The sequence below is a fragment of the Doryrhamphus excisus genome, chromosome 8 (assembly GCF_030265055.1).
Source record: "Doryrhamphus excisus isolate RoL2022-K1 chromosome 8, RoL_Dexc_1.0, whole genome shotgun sequence".
Classification (NCBI taxonomy): Eukaryota; Metazoa; Chordata; class Actinopteri; order Syngnathiformes; family Syngnathidae; genus Doryrhamphus; species Doryrhamphus excisus.
The window spans coordinates 8,496,693-8,516,370 of NC_080473.1; the positions used below are offsets into that span (position 1 = coordinate 8,496,693).

General features: G+C 40.1%; 2 protein-coding genes across 2 annotated transcripts; both read right to left on the reverse strand.

Annotated features, from left to right (window-relative positions):
- Positions 1-259: 259 nt before the first annotated feature.
- clptm1 (CLPTM1 regulator of GABA type A receptor forward trafficking) lies at positions 260-13,914 on the reverse strand. The gene is made up of 14 exons (XM_058080797.1): positions 13,750-13,914; positions 10,678-10,814; positions 10,236-10,359; positions 7,072-7,230; positions 6,880-6,997; positions 6,712-6,797; positions 4,960-5,080; positions 4,634-4,878; positions 3,736-3,829; positions 3,473-3,663; positions 3,280-3,375; positions 3,059-3,194; positions 2,672-2,839; positions 260-1,007 (listed from the first exon to the last, which is right to left on the reverse strand). Exons 1-14 carry the CDS (start codon positions 13,798-13,800, stop codon positions 847-849), a joined length of 1,887 nt encoding a protein of 628 aa, XP_057936780.1. The 5' UTR covers positions 13,801-13,914; the 3' UTR covers positions 260-846.
- Positions 13,915-14,055: 141 nt separating this feature from the next.
- Positions 14,056-19,660, reverse strand: tbcb (tubulin folding cofactor B). Its single transcript, XM_058080809.1, has 7 exons — positions 19,513-19,660; positions 18,963-19,107; positions 18,738-18,881; positions 16,665-16,761; positions 16,359-16,550; positions 14,881-14,953; positions 14,056-14,766 (listed from the first exon to the last, which is right to left on the reverse strand). The coding sequence occupies exons 2-7, from the start codon at positions 19,080-19,082 to the stop codon at positions 14,652-14,654; spliced, it is 741 nt and encodes a 246-aa protein (XP_057936792.1). The 5' UTR covers positions 19,083-19,107; positions 19,513-19,660; the 3' UTR covers positions 14,056-14,651.
- Positions 19,661-19,678: the final 18 nt, after the last annotated feature.

A 19,678-nucleotide genomic window follows, 5' to 3' on the forward strand; every position in this document is an offset into this window, starting at 1 on the left:
CATGGACGTTCAAAATTCAACTCAATGTAGCAACATAGAAATCTTTTTTTAAAGTCCCGGCCCTCTCATTGCAAAACGGGGCAGTAATTCTTGCCTGTGTGTACTTGCGTGAGAAGGTCAACTACTTCGGAGTGTCGACATGAAACATATGCTGGATAGCTTGGACATGGGTGATCATTAATTTAAACTGGAATTCTGTACATGGTGAGGACATACAAAAGAATGAGTCAATGATTGAAAAAAGAAAAAAAACAAGTCATTGACAATATTAATATTTATATTAATACAAACAAGGCTTTTTTTTTGGTTCCAGTTTAGAACATGAACAATTTGTTTAAAATTGTTACCGAGGGTAGTAGAGTAGTTACTTGTCTTGTTGCCGATGTCCCGTCTGCTCCATTCAGAGGTTTTCCAGTTTTCCTCCAACATCAACACGGTACTCACGTGGAATGAAATCAAAAACATTCACAAGGAATTTTACACAAAGAAGAAAAAGTTGCAGATGTCTTCTTTCTTCCATGTATGAAAAAACATAACTGCAAATCTTGCCAGCGTGTATTTCAAGACACCGTTATCCTCGGAAAACCAAACAGAATACAGTACATCACGTTTTGTTTTTACTTCACTTGAACTGTAAAACGAGAGGGCGGGGAATAGAAATAAAAATGTACCAGTCTACATAGAAGATGATTCTCTGTGGGTCGGCACAGGAATCAGAGGGGTACAGTTGAACTGCAATTTTTTTTCTTTTTCTTTTCTCCCCCCCTCCCACCATTGTCCATGACAGACTGTCCCCGCCTGCCTAATTCCACAAGTCCGCTTTGTCCGAGTGAGGCCGAACAGGGCTTAATCTTTCTTCTTCTCCTCGGCTGGTTTCTCTGCAGCAGCATCACCTGATTGTGTCTTGTTCTGGAGGTGGTCCACTCCGCTGGTGCCATATTCGTTGACCCTGTTGGGGTCCACGCGATAAATCCAGCGCTGATAAAGGTAGATGAAGAAGACGACATCTGTAGAGAAGGACACAAGAGAAAGGAGTACCGTTTTTACTCTATAGCGGCCTGGAATATTTACCCAAATGTACAGCAGACCTCTCCATTAGGGGTAAAGTAGCTACTGTTATAATATGTACATATGTAGTAGGGATGTTTCCGATCAGGGATTTATGTTGCCGATACAGATTATCCATGAGTGAAATTGGCCAATACCGATCACGTACATGCAGTGTAAAGGTTTAAATGTACAACTGGCTATATTAGGGGTCGCCAAGATTTTTTTTTTTTCTTGTGAGAGCTCTGCTGGGTCCCTCCAGCTGCATCCGCTGTCTTCTGAACCGCAGATACAACCGACTCCCTCTTCTGTGCCCGGAGAGGAGATAAAACGCCAGCAATAGTCCATCAGCCTGGTACCACTGCTGAAATCAGTGTGCACAAGCACGGTAGTGGCGAACGATCAGAGCGCCCCCAGTATGTAGTATTCGTAATAGTATGTTGTATTACAGGTTGTCATCACTCAAGTGTAAATCTCATCGCTTCTTTCTTCAATTGTCCCACAAGGAGAACCCCCATCTTTCAGCAGATATCAGATACATTTGGTATTTTCCAAATCACTTTGAGTCACTAGCCACGTTTACATGAGGAGTTTTTCTCTTTCCAAATGACCTTTCTGAAAGCAATTGTATTACATTGAAAGGAATATTCCAATCGCGTGTCTACATGCGCCGCTATAATCAACCAGAATAGTCAATGGGGCATGCGCAGCAAAGCGTAAACACCAACATCATGTGATACTGACTTCCTCTAGTTTTTCTTTCACTTGTTGGAATAACTCCGTATTGCCAGTTTTTCCTTCGTCTAGTCTTGAAATTAGTTTGGATCAAAAACAAACTTCGCGCAGTAGTCCAGTGCTGATTGCGCGCCTCCATTTTTTATTTTATTTTATTTTTTTAATCGAAGAACATCTCGAGCTGCATGTTACATTATATCTCAGCATTCGCTGAAAGAATGTACCCGGGAACGGGAAAAGATAAAGTTCAATCTTGCTAATATTTTATAATTAAGCTCAGCACATGTTTTATATAGATATGTATTTTCTTTTTTAATAAAACTGGACTTGTGAATGGCGTATAGAAGGGTTTAGATTCTGTTCGACAGATGGCGGTAATGCACACGAAAGCTGCTTGCCAACCGCCAATAAACAACAGAAGAAGAAAAACACCGCGAAGAAGAACGCAGTCTGACAACTTTCCGTTTGAGCGGGTACAAGATACCTCAATCGGATTGGGGAAAGGAATATTCCACTCTTGTGAATCCGATTATATATTCATTCGGATTGGCACTTTTCTTTCGGAATGAGCAAATAACCCAAATGGAATTGGAATATTTGGGTCCATGTATAATGTGGCTAATGTTGAAATGTTAAGCAGCAACGGCTCTGTAGTGCTCACCAGAAACTGGATGATAAAGGAATGTTATGTATGTACATAGTGGTGATGTAGTGAGATAATTACAGCCACCTAGCAAACAGCGGATTCACAGATTAACCGAGTCAAGTTGTCTATTAAAGACAAGACCTCTTGCTGAGAGAACAGTATTTCTGTGTGAGAAGTGTCATTCAAGCGGAAAACTAACTGAGCGACAGTCAAAAAAAAAAAAGTTAACCGAGTAAAAAGTACCGTCTCTGAGGCATCCTATCCTGTACATCATGGGCATCTTGATGACAAAGGCAAACAGGTCATCAATAAAGGTGTTGAGAGCCTTGTAGGTGAGCATCCTCCACGGGAGGTGGGCCACCGACTTCATTTTGTAGTTGATGAATAGCTGCGGCGTCATCGTTATGAAACCTGAACAGAGATAGACATAAAACAATTACACACAGCAGGAGAGGCGACATGTGAATCCTATTTATAGTCCGCACAGTAGCAGAGACAACTGGGAATTGGGTATGCAACCATGATGCAAGCAGGAAAACATTAGCAGTGCACCTACACACTCGGAGACAATCTGACAATGTCGACAATGACGTCAATTCATCCCAAAAAAATGGCATCTTATCAACTCACCAAAGGTTAGCAAGAAGCCATAGAGCATGCTGAGTACCCAGGAGTACCAGCCTTTGTGTTCGACATACAATAAACTGTAGACAGCGTAGCAGCCAAACAGGGGGTAGAGTAACCAAGACAAGTACTTGAAGGCCATCTGTGCACACAATGAGGGACCAGGTCACAAAAAACCACAAACACAATCGTCAAGATTTACAGAATTGTTGCAATGGTCGACTCACGTCATCGTAGATTTTGGTAGAAGACTCCACATATGTGGACTTGTCTTTGAAAACAAGTCTGGGGAAGACTCCTGCAATTTTGTTCTCTCTGTCCAACTATGGAAAAACAAAGGTGTGTTAGAGAAATATACAACTTATTACTAAACGCTAAACATTGCTGTGCGAGGAGAAGAAAAAAAAAGGACAGACTTACCTTAACATCCATCACCTTTGTGATTTTCCAGAGGTCAATTAGAAGACCAATGAAGACGCTGACCTGCACCACAAAGTTGGTCTCGTTGTCGAGAATGTACAGCAGCACCACCAGTGACTGGAACACTCCAAAAATGATGGAGCGCACAGAGAGGCCTTCCAAAGACTGTCGACTGTTCCAAAACTGGATGTCTGGGAAGAAAACAGGGCGTGACTGAGTGAAGCAATGACACGTTTAAATGCACTTTTTTTTTTTAAACATACCATTCTTAAAGGCAAGAAATTCAAAGATGCTGTGCACGATGGAGACGACGATGGTGAGTCCCAGGAGGTAGGGGTTGGTTTCCAACAAGGCTACCTTTAAAAAAGGCATTTTAATACAGTTACAATGGAGTAAATGTTAGAATTGTTAGACCACATGGTAGTTTACTTTTCACTGCACAGTGCACAGTAAGGAGAGTGAGAAACTACAAACTACCATCATAATATTATAGATATCAATGACCAATGAGTGACCTGCAGTGGTTTATTCACCCCTGCGGTATTGGCTCAACCATATACTAATGCAGTGGAAATAATGCAGTCACTCTCAGTAGCCACGTATACATGGACCCAAATATTCAAATTCCATTCGGGTTATTTGCTCAAACGGAAAGAATGTAACCTTTGTATACACCTCATTCCGAAAGAAAAGTGCCAATCCGAATGATTAATTATAAATATTAGCAAGATTGCACTTTATCTTTTCCTGTTCCCGGGTGCGTTCCTTCAGCGAATGCTGAGATATGAAGTAACACGCAGCTCCAGACGTTCTTCGATTTAAAAAAATGGAGGCGAGCAATCGGCACTGGACTGCTGTGGAAAGTTTGTTTTTAATTCAGACTAAATTTCAAGACTGGACGAACAAAAAATAATCGGCAATACGGAGTTATTCCAACAAGTAAAAGAAAAACTGGAGGAAGTCGGTATCGTCAGTAAGTACGTGATGTTGGGGTTTACGCTTTACTGCGCATGCCCCATTGACTATTCTGGTTGATTATAGTGGCGCATGTAGACACGCGATTGTAATATTCCTTTCCATGTATACCATTGCTTTCGGAAAGGTCATTCGGAAAGAGAAAAACTCCTCATGTAAACGTGGCTACTGTATCTTCTGTCTTACCTTCACAGAGTCTTGATCCTCATCAGACTGTTCATAGGTGTCCTCGGGCAGGAAGTTCCACAGTGAACGAGCATTCTGGGCAGCATAGAGCTGCCAGCGCCACAAGGACAGTGGGCAATAGCTGAGGCGCAGCGGCAGTTTGGTCAAGGTCTCGTTGATGGGATAGTAGTCCTTCTGAAGGTTCCAGTAGTCATTGAAGTACACTATAGGGTAGTAGTCGCCACTTACCGCATCAAATTTCACATCTGGTGATAGACGGGGAACAGAAATGTAAAACCTGACTACACGCTTCTTTTCATCTTAAAAAAATACTTGGAAAAACTTACGCTGGTCCAGCGGAGCCGGCACGGAGCCTTTGACCCAGGCTGTGTGGTCGTCCACCATGTTGATGGTGAGGTTAGGGTGCCAGTGAGAGATGATCTCCACTGGACCGTGGCTCTCTGCCCGCTGAAAGGAGATATTCATTTTGTTCAAAATGGCAAATGTGACATATATTGACATGGCAAACTATCGCGATATCTAACCTTGTGATAGAACTATTGATGCGCTCTCGCCACGTATGTTTTTTTTGCCTCTAAAAACATCTTTCATCCACAAATCACTGTTTTACATGTCGTTCAGTGCTCTTGGCACAATTCATCCATTTTCTTCTGCTCATCTGTGTTCAGGTCATGGTGGCAGCAGGCTCAGTCGGGAAATACAGACTTCCTGGTCCCCTGGCCCTCCCAGTTCCACCGGCAGCTCATGAACATTGTTGAGGCTAGGAACGTACATCGCCCGGTACATTTAGAGCTTTGCTTTCCAGTTTAGGTCTCTTTAACCACAACAGTCCACTAAGCGACAGCATTACTGCCTCAATCTACCCGTCACCCTCACCAGTAATGACATTGATGGACTTATTGGCTTATAATGGGTCCTAAAGAAATCCTCCAAAGTGTGGAAGTATTTTGAAAAGGTTAAAAATGACTCCAGAAAGTGAAACGCAACTTGTGGCAGCAGCTTCTTTGCATGACACGACCACATCCAACAGTGTATCAGTTAAAACAGGCAAAGTGTTTCGGGTTTGTTCGTCTTGCTTTGTGTCACTTCTATTAAAAAGGTACTGATTGTTTCACACCTACCATCCTTATTTGTTTATCTGGTTCTTCTAGCCTGTTTCTTTGAAATGAAAAAGCAGCAAATGAAATCTCTTTGTCGGAGCCGCCATAAGCTCTACTCTTGCAAATATGTTTACAAAATGCAAAGAATCAGATTCGTTCGTCAAAGACAACCCTAAAAACCTAAAACCCTAAAGCAGCGTCTACACTTCCTGAGAGTCCTCAGGAGGAACAACCTGGACAGGGAGCTGCTGCTGGCCTTCTACCACTCGTCCATCCAGAGCCTGCTGACCTACTGCGTTTTCCACCTGGTACGCCTGCACTGAGGCGGACAGAGGGAGGCTTCAGAGAACAGTCAACGCAGCACAGCGTATCATCGGCTGCCCTCTCCCCTCCCTGACGGACATCTACTCCACCCGGTGCCTCGGCAGAGCTCGCAACATCATCAAGGACAGTTTACATCCCGGTATGCCCTCTGGCAGATGCTACAGGAGCATTAAGGCAAAAACAGACTGAGAAACAGCTTCTTCCCAAGAGACATTACCACCCTGAACTCAGACATACAACGAGCCCAGTCATTAGCATAATGCAAATGTGCAATATTTCCATCACTGCCTCTGTTACTACCTCGGAAACATGTTTATTTATTTAACAACTCAATACACTCAATACAATACACGCATATGTGACTTTTACTCATCTGTATACACCATTCATTATTTGCACTAAGACCCATTCATCATTGCACTAAAAGTAATATATCTGCAATATATATCTGCTCCTGTGCAATATTATGTGTATATCTTGTTAAACTCTCTTTTTTTACTTTACTTTTTTTTTTAACTTGACTATTGCACTGAAAGGAGAAGCTCTCTAATCTTGTTGTACATCTTGTATAATGACAATGGAGGCCATTCCATTCCAAATACACTGCCATTTGTTTTGCTAACACTTGCACTAACATACAAACTAAATACCAACCTTTATCATCTCTGGATCTGCTTCTGTTTCACCTGTGAGCAGATTCTTGGTCTTCATAAACTTCCTCCGCTTAAATTTGTTCAGCACTGAAAAGCACCACAGAAAGGTCCAGTTAAACACACATTACGCGACATAAGTAACTGCATCATTAAAATCAAATGTGCTTACTTCGTGTTGCATGAACTGTTGACAGTCTGCGATACTGCCCTTTGCGCTTAGGGTCTGGGTGCAATCCACTTTTTGTGAAGTAGACGTGAATATAGAGGGAGCCGTTCTGCTGCACCGCCTACAAGTCAACACTGACCATCAGCATGATCGTTATAAACACCCCCCCCACCAGATCCCACCCCTCTGCCTCACCTCTGGGATATCTATCTCCTTGTACTGTTCATAGCAGCCATCTCCTTCCTCCCCTGTGGTCCAGTCTCCGTAGACCAGGTCCCGGTGGAACCAAAACAGAGCTTCTGTGTTGTTGAAGTCGGTGAACACCTCCTCCTGAGAGATGTACACGTACAGTTCCTACGGACGTAATGAGAAAATAACTGTTAATATTAAGTGTGTTGCCAGATCTTTTGAGATCTCATTTCTTGTTAAAAGCTGTCTCGCAAAAGATCTCGCTTCATTAATAATGGTATTGTGGCAACCAATTTGGCTTCATAATACCTCATGTGTGAAAGCGATCTATGTTACCAATTTAGACAGGAAGTGTTTCTTGAATAATGCTTTTATACTGTAAATAAATATTAGTAGTCAACAAATGCCAAGCGTCCATCCTGCAGGGAAGTGGGAGTGGAGCATCTTGTGCAAAAATATCAGCACCTCAGGCCATTTGCGTCTGCCAAGAAAAAATCTTCCTGGTCAAGACCCCACTGAAGGCCCAGGTACCCAATGTACTGCCCGCCACTGATAACTACACATCAACATAAATGATGTCACTTTTTTTTAAGTTTTTGTTTCAGTTTGTGGATACACGTCAGTTTTCCAGCCCTCATTTATAAAATTAATCATGATTAATCACCATTTGCCACTGTATGAAAAATATGCCTATTTTTGCTGTTGTATGAAGAGAATTATAGCACACAAATACACAATTTAGATACACAAATATACATCTTGAATAGTCACAGAACGTTTTCAATCACACCAACTGGTATTATGGTAAAGAAGAGTTGTATTCACACGTTGAGTGTAGAGGTATTTCCTGTGATTTCAGAGCATACTTCAATGCAGTATATTGTACTTCGGCAGTAAGGGTTATGTTAGTGAGAGATAAGAATGTCCACTTACTGTTTTCCTTTGTGTTTGTTTATTTAGACCCCACATACTACGTGCATGATAAAGACGTTATTGTGCCTTTCAACGTGACAAGTGAATGCATCTCATTGTTTTCGTGTAACAATGAGGAAGTGTCGTTCCCAGGACGAGACGACTAGAGACGCGTTTGTGAGTTGGAGATATATATATAATATATATATATATATATATATATATATATATATATATATATATATATATATATATATATATATATATATATATATATTATATATATATTATATATATATATATATTATATATATATATTATATATATATATTATATATATAATATATATATAATAATATATATAATAATATATATATATATATATAATATAAATATATAAATATATATAATAATATATATATATATATAATAATATACACTACCGTTCAAAAGTTTGGGGTCACCCAGACAATTTTGTGTTTTCCATTAAAAGTCACACTTTTATTTACCACATGAGTTTTAAAATGAATAGAAAATATAGTCAAGACATTGATAAGGTTAGAAATAATGATTTGTATTTGAAATAATAATTTTTTCCTTCAAACTTTGCTTTCGTCAAAGAATCCTCCATTTGCAGCAATGACAGCATTGCAGACCTTTGGCATTCTAGCTGTTAATTTGTTGAGGTGAGAAGCACCTCCCACAAGTTGGATTGGCTGGATGGGCACTTCTTGCGTACCATACGGTCAAGCTGCTCCCACAACAGCTCAATGGGGTTTAGATCTGGTGACTGCGCTGGCCACTCCATTACAGATAGAATACCAGCTGCCTGCTTCTTCTCTAAATAGTTCTTGCACAATTTGGAGGTGTGCTTTGGGTCATTGTCCTGTTGTAGGATGAAATTGGCTCCAATCAAGCGCTGTCCACAGGGTATGGCATGGCGTTGCAAAATGGAGTGATAGCCTTCCTTATTCAAAATCCCTTTTACCTTGAACAAATCTCCCACCTTACCAGCACCAAAGCAACCCCAGACCATCACGTTACCCCCACCTTGCTTGACAGATGGTGTCAGGCACTCTTCCAGCATCTTTTCAGTTGTTCTGCGTCTCACAAATGTTCTTCTGTGTGATCCAAACACCTCAAACTTTGATTCGTCCGTCCATAACACTTTTTTCCAATCTTCCTCTGTCCAATGTCTGTGTTCTTTTGCCCATATTAATCTTTTTCTTTTATTGGCCAGTCTCAGATATGGTTTTTTCTTTGCCACTCTGCCCTGAAGGCCAGCATCCCGGAGTCGCCTCTTCACTGTAGATGTTGACACTGGCGTTTTGCGGGTACTATTTAATGAAGCTGCCAGTTGAGGACCTGTGAGGCGTCTATTTCTCAAACTAGAGACTCTAATGTACTTATCTTCTTGCTTAGATGTGCAGCGGGGCCTCCCACTTCTCTTTCTACTCTGGTTAGAGCCTGTTTGTGCTGTTCTCTGAAGGGAGTAGTACACACCGTTGTAGGAAATCTTCAGTTTCTTGGCAATTTCTTGCATGGAATAGCCTTCATTTCTAAGAACAAGAATAGACTGTCGAGTTTCACATGAAAGTTCTCTTTTTCTGGTTATTTTGAGCGTTTAATCGACCCCACAAACGTGATGCTCCAGATACTCAACCTGCTCAAAGGAAGGTCAGTTTCATAGAGTCTCTAACCAGCTAAACTGTTTTCAGCTGTGCCAACATGATTGCACAAGGGTTTTCTAATCATCCATTAGCCTTTTGACTCAATGAGCAAACACATTGTACCATTAGAACACTGGAGTGATAGTTGCTGGAAATAGGCCTCTATACACCTATGTAGATATTACACTAAAAACCAGACATTTGCAGCTAGAATAGTCATTTACCACATTAACAATGTATAGAGTGTATTTCTGATTAGTTTAAAGTTATCTTCGTTGAAAAAAACAGTGCTTTTCTTAAAAAAATAAGGAAATTTCTAAGTGACCCCAAACTTTTGAACGGTAGTGTATATATATATTATTATGCAGATGTTTTAATGCCGCAACAAATTTTGACAATTAATGAAATGAATACCACTGTTAACTCACTTTCTGACCGCCCTGGTTAAAATATCGTCCTGTCTCATTCGCGTGACTGCACTAACGTGTATATTCTTGTCTCGTGAGTTGAGTATATCATGACACCCCCAGTATTTATGGATTAAATGGAGTCTACTAAGAGTTTAAATAGATAGATAATAGGTAATACCATGAGAGTGTCCTTTGGAAACAGGTTCCTGCTGGGTACTCTGGGTGCCCCGGCTGGTGTGTTGGGGTCTGGAGTGGATGATCCTCGACGAAACCAGCTACTGATGGCCCAGATTATAAAGATTCTGGAGGTACAAAGTACATCAGATTTAGTAATACACAAGCAAATAATAATACGAAGCAGCATTTGGTGGATGAAATGGAATCAAACATTGACATGTAAACATCCCAAGAGCTGATTAGTCAGGCTGCTTTGCATTCATGCAAAAATTATGTTCCTCTTTGCAGCCAATTTAGACACTTGATCTAGTTTTTGGATGCTTTTGTGAGATAGGACAAAAGAAAAACGTGTTGTTAATTTTGAACTAGCTTCTATGCATTAATATGACCGCTGCCTGTTTTCTTTTGTGTGTGTGTGTGTGTGTGACAGCTAATACTTGTACCTGAAGAGGACCCCTTTAATAACCTGCCAGGCATTAGGTGCTTGTTGTTGCTGCTGCTGTTGCTGCTGCTCATTTGCATTTCCAGTTGTCTGCAGTGTCTGACTGTCTGTAGTTGCAGCACTTCCATTACTGCTCACCTGAAAAAAAAGTGAGTACCATTTATACAGCAGTCATTAGAAGAAACAGTAACAGGATGTCTGCATGTCTCAACAAGTCAAATTAAATACATTTACAGACCAAAATTACATTTTCCACTTTTCTGACCTACCAATGTAGTTAGTATGTTGTATTATCATGTTAAACGATGCCAAAGTGTCAGATAATGTGTTTTGCGCATTTGGAGGTGAGCCCTGAAAGAAGTTGTTTGTTGTTTACCGCTTGTTTACGTTTTTCACTGACCTGCATTAGCCATTTTCTGATCATTGGAAGTATACCGGTATACAAAAAAAAATATCACACAATCCCAGTTTTAAATAAGTAATATTAATACTAAAATACTATATTAAGGCCATATGCGTTAATGGAATTGCGGATATAAATGTGAAATTTTCTAGTAAAAATGAAATTAAACAGAATTTCGAGGATAATAAAGTGAATGAAATGCTGTCATCATGAGGTATGTATGCGTTCCACAGCATTGACACACGCGGACGGAGGCACGAGAAGCCGCTGCTATGCATGACTCTTGCGTCTTCATCTTCATCTGCAGTGGAAGACATACGCAACAATGACGCGACAGTGCACGGTGATACGACGAAATACAAAGTAATGCCAAGCAACTGCGAGGACTGATTTTTTTTTTTTCAAGGAGGCATTTTTCTGATGCTAATTTATTCCTCTTTCCGACTAGAACTCCAGAGCTCCCGGGACAAAGTGGAGGGGTGAGTCACCGTTGATGCACTACATTGCTGATGGGGATGTCATACAAATTCATGTCAGGTGAACTTAACACCTCTATGCCCACGCGGCGCTAAAAACCTTCAGCATATCAGTATGTGGGTTCAAACTATGGAACACATTGAGTAACGAACTCAAGGAATGCAGTAAAATGAGCCGTATTAAGACACAGTACTAACAGTTGATTATGCAAATTGCAGCAATTTGTCCATATAGATTTACAAACCTAAGCTTCATGCATTCATGCATTTCTATATCATTTTCTAGTTATTTAGAAGTGGCAAATGGAGAATATTGAATAGGAAATGAACAAATTAGGAATTAATGGGAATGTGTTAATTGTAAAATGTGTAAGCTCCGTTTCTTCCTACTTTTCAACATGTCAAATTATGAATTGTGATGTGATGTATACTGAAATATTCAACAAATCTAATGCCAAAAAATCAAACCGCCCCCTTTAATAGAATTGAAAAGCCAGCATTTCAATAAATGCTCAATTTGTGGGACAATGAATGCTACTCAAAACTAGTCTAATCATTTATAGCTTCACGACTAATAGAAATACCAAATAATGTGATCCTTACAATCTTGTCTATTACATCCCCCTCTCCCTCATCAAGACACCACAATCTACTCAAGCAACAGAGTGGATGAGGTGCGTGACACTTGTTTGCTATCTCAACGTTTCATCTTCCCCTTTTGTTGTCAACGCATGACAGACAAAAGGTTCTGTTATCCCTTGAAAGTAGCGTAAAAACAGGTTGTGGTAAATTCTTAGAGTGGTCCCATAATCAGTGAGTGAGTGAGTGAGTGAGTGAGTGAGGTGTGACTGTTTCAAGGTCTTGAGGAAAGTCACTAAATGTACACCATACATATTCCAAAGCGCTGAAGTAGCTCCAATTGGAATCACTGGTATTACAGGAGACATATAACACAGTTAAACCATTTGACGTGTAACAGCAGGCTTAAAAAAAAAAAAAAAAAGAATATTGTTATCTGCGTAGCTTGAGACAATAAAAAAGCCATTGTCACAACAAAGACTAAACATTAACCACTAGTCAGTTAATTGTTCACAGAGAAAATGCGCTCCCTGGTTGCAAGGTGACATCTACAAATGGACGCCGTGGATGACATTTAAAGGCTGTGGAAAAGTGGGTTTAATTGTTCACACTTGGGGGAAAAATACCACAGATAAATTCAAAAGATGAAGTTATTTATTTAGCAAAAGGTAACATGGAGTAGCTAGTGTATCTAATAGATAGTTTGACAAATTATTCATTATTATTTCATAACTATTTGATTGTATTTGTTAACAGAGGTGATTGTGCTGAATGCTGTCAATCCCTGCTTCGTAAAGAATTTGGATGACATTTAAAGGCTGTGGAAAAGTGGATTTAATTGTTCACACTTGGGGAATGATTTCTTAGTGTTACAATATACTTAGTATTTACACTCTGTATGCTAAAGCATGTTTTGACTGAGTGGTTAATCGTGTCTTATTCAGTGTTGTATGCTCCAGTAATAAGATTAAAAAAAATTAAGCTAAACATACAACATTTATTCAGAATATTAGTTGGAGTTTGGCCAAAAAAGTGAGCATGCAGTGTATTTATTCCCCCAGGCTGGCAACTTTGTATTTAATTAAATACTCTGTAACGGTCATTTCTCACAAGCTAACAGCTCAACATTACCACTGAACATTGCCCCCCCTCACCACATTTGACAAACTTCCTATAACAAGTCTATTGTTAATAATTAGTTGTTCTTATTTGGCGTTACTGTTTAGAAATGCACAGATTGAGGAGAGTGCTACTGATTCTGACCGGCGAGTCAAGCCGAAGCTGCGTGGCTTCGGTCCGAGGCCTTGTGCTAGCTAACAACGCAGCACTTTCACGTTACTCGCACTTAGCTACATTATTCGTCGTCTTTCATTGGCTAATTACTCCTGTGTTGTGTTGGACACGTCTTCCAAGTGTACAATTATCAACACTTCCACGGAAGGAAGAAGGGAAGTCGCGCATTGAAAGCAACCGGCACTGACAACGTCACTCGTGTTAACGGTCACTTTTCATACATACAATGACGGTGACACTCCGCGCCAAAACAGAAACCCGACCGTACTGTCACAGAGAGGCAGAAATGAAATAGCAGTAAAAGCCGTGTCATTCAGTTTACCTCGCCATTGCTGACGGCTTCTTTGGTCGCTTGGCTCTCCTGCGTCGCCATCTTTCCTTGTCTTCGTCGCGCACACAACCACACTGTGTTCCCACACTGGGGAAGATCTCGCGAGTGTTTGGCTGTGACGTCACTTACGTGACGAATTCGACAGGCGTGGTCATGAGTGTCGCAGTGTCACATGAATAACGACGATATGCAGTGAATCCGGCTTTTGTTCGACTTCAGCGTTAAAAGCATGTGTGAGGCGTTTGTGGCGTCACGTTGACCAAACGTGTCCTTACAAAACTCATTTTTTATATAACAAAAGCGCAATATTTAGACGAGTAAACCATAGATTTAAAAACACACATGTACATTACTTTCGAACAGCGAGAAGTGTTGCAATGACCAACACTTTACCCGTTCCGTATTTTCTGCTCTTGTTGTTAAAATATATAAACCTTTATGATAAAATATGTTGAATAAGACAATATTGATGATTACCTCTTCAATTGTAAGGATTCAATATAAACAACACAGTGAATAGCCAACCGTTTCAATTACAGGACTTAATATAAAAATATGAGGAAATACAGAATTTATCTACATGGAGAAATGATCTTCAACATTTACACGCACATTTGGAAAGAGCTTCCTTTTGCACATACAGTATGCAGATTACATGCTTTATATACACACCGTAATAACGCAAAGGATGCAAACTAACAGTATACTTGTAGATGACAAACGTTGATTCAAGAGACACAACTGGAGCAGTCAACTCAAAAGATCCCATGTGGCACAAACCCCGCCTTTTGGTAGATTTATACTTATACTGTCAATTAAAGTTCATGCCCTCTTGAAAAAGCACAAGATGCAAAAAAAAATGTATTTTTTTCACCATCTCAAATCTGTCAGTCCTACATTTCATCTAAATCGTAATCCTCTTCAGGGAAGTCTCCCACGGTCACGTTCAGTGGCTTCACAAAGCCTCCGTATTTGTTCTCGCATTCAAAGTAACGTTTCCCTTCGCAACTGTAAAGAAATGACAAATGGAAAAAACGGGGTCAAATGCTAAATAAAAGAAATCTATAACAACTGTGAGGTGCATAATAATAATAATAATAAATGTAATAATGGCACACTTACCTGCCATCATGTTTACCCAGTGGCTCGTCGTACTTCACGCCTACCCAATAGCCTGGCTTGAAGTCTGTTGTACCTGTAATAAAATTCCCCGCAAATGATGTAATTAAGTAACTGCTGTAGTATACATACATCCATATCCATTTACATATACTTACATCCCCCCGCTGATCTATGGCCCCCCCCAATCACTTAATTGCACTATTGTACATATTACTGTAATATCTTGTTGCATTCATAGATCATACTGTTTATAATTTATATAATCTGCAATATCCATACTCTAGTCACTTCATTGCAATACTGTACATATTACTGTTATTATATATTGTCACATCCAAACTTTGCATACTGTTTATAATCTGTATAATCTACAATAGCCATATTATAGTCATTTATATCCCTGTACATATCCTCACTGCATTATAGTCATAGCCTGTTATAGTTTTTTTTTTTTTTACATAGATCTGTTCATTTTTTTCTACATTTACTTACTACTAAGGTACTTATAAATTTGCACTTCTGGTTGGATGCTAACTGCATTTTGTTGCCCTGTACCAGTGACATGAGCAATAACAATAAAGTTGAATCTAATCTAATCTAATCTAATCTAATAACCATAAGGATGCAATTAATATGCAAGATGATGTTGGTGGCAGTACACTTCTCATATGTAAATTTTTTTCTTTTCATTATAGACCTTTGTAGACGGTTTCTGCAGTCTGGTCTCACTGCCTGGCTGTGCATAGAGTTCAACGTAACTCACAGTGCACAGAGGCCTGTTTGTTTTGATTAAAAACAAATGTTTGTAGCTTGTTGTCTGTGTAACCACTGTTGGAAAGAGGTATTGTTTGCCGTCTAACAAACATTCGGCTGCGAGTTATTGATCCAGGACGTTCATCTGTGAATGTATTGCTAACTTTACCGCAGTCTGTCAGCAGACTTGAATAAAAAGGCAATTTTGCAGAACATTTACTGGCATTTGTGTGTGAAACATGTCATATTTGTTTCTGAAGCAGGATGTATTTGATAGGTACTTTTTTTCTTATTTGCAAAACAATGATGTTTTGTGTTTGCAAAGCACACTGACTTTTGTTTGTGAATGGTTAGGCGTTAGCAAATATGTTGTGGTGTGTTTTGTGAGGTTTTGGCATGACTTTTACTCCATACTTTGGCTTTGCAGCATCATTTTGAAAGCAGCACTTTCTTGCTGGAGAAAGAAAAAAATCTCACCCAGTTTAACATTTTGTTATTCTGTTCGCACATAAGCCGACAGCTAGTCCACCTTCAAAAAAATGCTGCTAGTTGATTGGATGCGGCAATTAAAAGATGAGACATTTTTCATCTACTCATTCACGTATGACCAGATAAAAGTATGCATCCCATAATGAATTTGTACCTTGTCTCCAGTTCATACTAAATGATGTATGCTGATGGCTTAACCATTTAACAAACTACATCAAAAGTCCGACACGACTTACCAACATACATTACTGTGCCTAGCTTTGTGGGTTGCCCGCTGACGTGCACTTGACATCGGCTGCCAACGGAAATGGCTTCAGCAGCCGCCTTCTGTTCCTCCTCCCGAGCGATGCTCTCTGCTTTCTTCTTGGCCATTTCTTCTTGGTTGTAGCGACCGAGGGACTGCTTCTTCATGAAGGACCTTGCCGTCTCTTGAGGAAAAATAAGAGTTGCATTGAAGTCACCAAAAGATACTAGAAAAGGAATCTTTGCAACTTTCCCATAAGGCTAAAAATAATATACTGTATCTAATTTTTTAACATTACCTGTTCTCTTTTCATATGCGTCATCTGACAGGACAAACTTTTCCACTTTGGTAACATCAGTGAACTCTCCCAGTTGGCCACCACTTCGATCAACAACCTAAAGAAGATTAACATTTATTATGGATGCAAAAAAAAATATATTACACTCACTCTAATACATCAAATTACACTGGCCTACTTAAAAGGGCTGTATGGAGCAGTGGTTCTCAACTGGTTTGGATGTGGGATCCACCATCATGCTGTGACATGGGGAGACCCAAATTGCAGATTATTTTTCCTCTCAAACTTCTCAATTATCTTCTATTTAAAAGGGACGATTTGCACCACAGCTTTAGCTGCAGTGGTGCGGCGCTCTGTGTCTTTCGCCTTGTAAGTGCTGTTACAGAAATGCACTAAGCATAATTCTTAAATCAGTTCATGAATTTAGTTAATAAATTATTTATTTCATTGAAGCTTAAAAACAGGTTAAAAGGGTGCACATTATTATAATGAGCTGACAAGTTAAGTTAATAACTTTATTGTGTATGTTTTCGTTGTTCCCATGGCGGAACTAAAGATTCTTGTTTTGTGCTGCTATAAGTGGCAGCATTAATTGAAGGACAAAAGGAGGAAGTTGTAAACGCACAGCACGTCATTTGCACGTACTGTCTAAGTGGGAAGCTAACAGTCACATGGATTTCCAAAACATGAAGGACCTCTTTTGACAACCAGCAGCCAACGAGGCATATTTTTCCCAAGTTGTTAATTAGTCTTTCACGATATTAAGTTTCATTTGCATATGTTTGATATGACGGGATCATTTTGTGACATGTACCGTTTGTATCTGGTTGAATGCAGTTCTCACGGCGTGAAGGCAAGGATGTAGGAGAAACAAGCTCATGTATTAAAACGCCCGTTTTAAAGAACCGACCTGTGTCTGTTGTTGTGGAGAGAGCTATACCCCTCCTGCTGAAGCTGGACAAAGATGGCACACAGCCTGTGGTGGCATAGCAAGCATACAGCATAGACATAGACCCGCCACCCACTGAAAGCAGCTTCGAGACCCACTTTTGGGTCCCAACCCACCAGTTGAGAATCAGTGCTTTAGACCAAGTTCTCCAGCTGCCCAGAGGGAGCTGTCTTATGTTTTAAAATACTGCAACCAGTGGTATGCGTTTACGTCATACTATAAGTTAACAGTGGTTGACGTAGTTTCACATTCGTGTGACCTACAATTGCCTGTGCAATAAAGATTTTACGATGTTGTTAGGACCACATGGTGGGCTAGCGGTTAGCATGTTGGCCTCACAGTGCGGGGATGGAGGGTAATGCAAGCCATACAATTAAAAATCAAACCCAAAACATAAAGATTTACACTGATATCACATGCCGTGACGTTATTGCTTCACTTCACATATTTAGGAAATCAAGCACTTACTTCAGTTGCTGCAATTTCTAAGCCGTGCAGTGATCAACATGAGAGAACAACGATATAATTTAACAGAAAGTTTGTCCTACAAGCCTCACCCCAGCATGATGATACATGGCCCAACACTGTACTGGTGCGTGCACGCACACACACACACACACACACGCTAATAAAGACACCACACCAATAACGGCACCCACGGCAAGCTTGCGTGACCCACGATGCAACCAAGCATTCCAGGGAGAAAACACACAAAACTAACACACACACAGGGTTAAAATCTCCATTTGGGCATCTTTGTTTTGGACTTTGCTTTGTTCTCCCTACCTCCGGCTTCCCACAGCCAAAAAACATGCATATTTAATTGGAGTCTTATCCATCAGTGTGTCTATATGTGCCCTAAGATTATCTGACGACCAGTCCAAGGTGTACCCCGCCTCTCGATAGAAGTCAGCTAGGATAGGCACCAGCTCACCCGTGACCCTAATGAGTACAAGCGGTATAGAAATGAATGAATGAATGATGTTGACAGTATGAACCTGGTCTCATTGGGATTGCAGCACTTCAGTTAATTCTTATTTAAAGGTTTTCGAAGTCAATCTAATTGGAGATTAATATAGTAAAAATATCACCCGCCGGAACACAACACACAGCTAGCTACATACGTGTATTCTGCAGTCATCATCCACGGGATAGGAGCCCAGTAAAGCGTTGTCGTCATCCAGTTTTTGCAAGTATTTGTCCGATGTGCTGAACAACTCCAAGTCCATGCAGGAGACAGGCACACCCACCACCATCTCCAGTTTCCCCTGAATGAGACATAATGATCAAAATGTCTATACTACTATACATAGATGGTTGTACTTTTGTATGATACACTGTATAGATACCTTCAGCTCTGCAATGCATGCGCCTCTATCAAACCTTCGCTGGACCTCAAAAGAGGATATGGTGGTTGTGAGACGCACATTAACAGAGGGATTGGAAATAACTCTTATGGATCCATCCATCGTTCTGGCTGATTGGACAGAGGCACTGGTTAAAAAAAAGAAATAATAGAATCAAATTTAGACACAATAGAAAACTTAAAGAACCCTTCGGTGGTCACTCTAAAAACAGGAATGGTGAGTAAAATATTATTGACCGTATTAAATGCAAGACCGAAATAAAAGAGACAACGCCTACTTCAAGTAGTGACTGTTTTACTACACATATCTATTTTAATATGACTTTTAAAACCAATATCACAAAGGAATGCGATTTAAAACACATATCCTGAATTATCTGTGGCGCAGCCTAAATAATTTAACTCTACAGTCATCATTATAACATTTGATAACAAACAGCTAGCGCTAGCCGATTCCTCAGCTAACATCAGCAACAGAACATTTAATGTTACAAAAAAAATGTTTTGTAATAAATTAGTGATTAATTACTTACAAATAATCCTTTGGCGGTAACTGGGTTTGTATTTATATCCAAACTGATATTAAGTTTTAAGCAATGTGTCAGCTCCAGTCACAGTGGTCATGCCCAGTTGTAACAATTTCCGAGTTCCGCCATTCTGGACCCACCCCCCAGCTGCATACGACCAATCATATTGGCG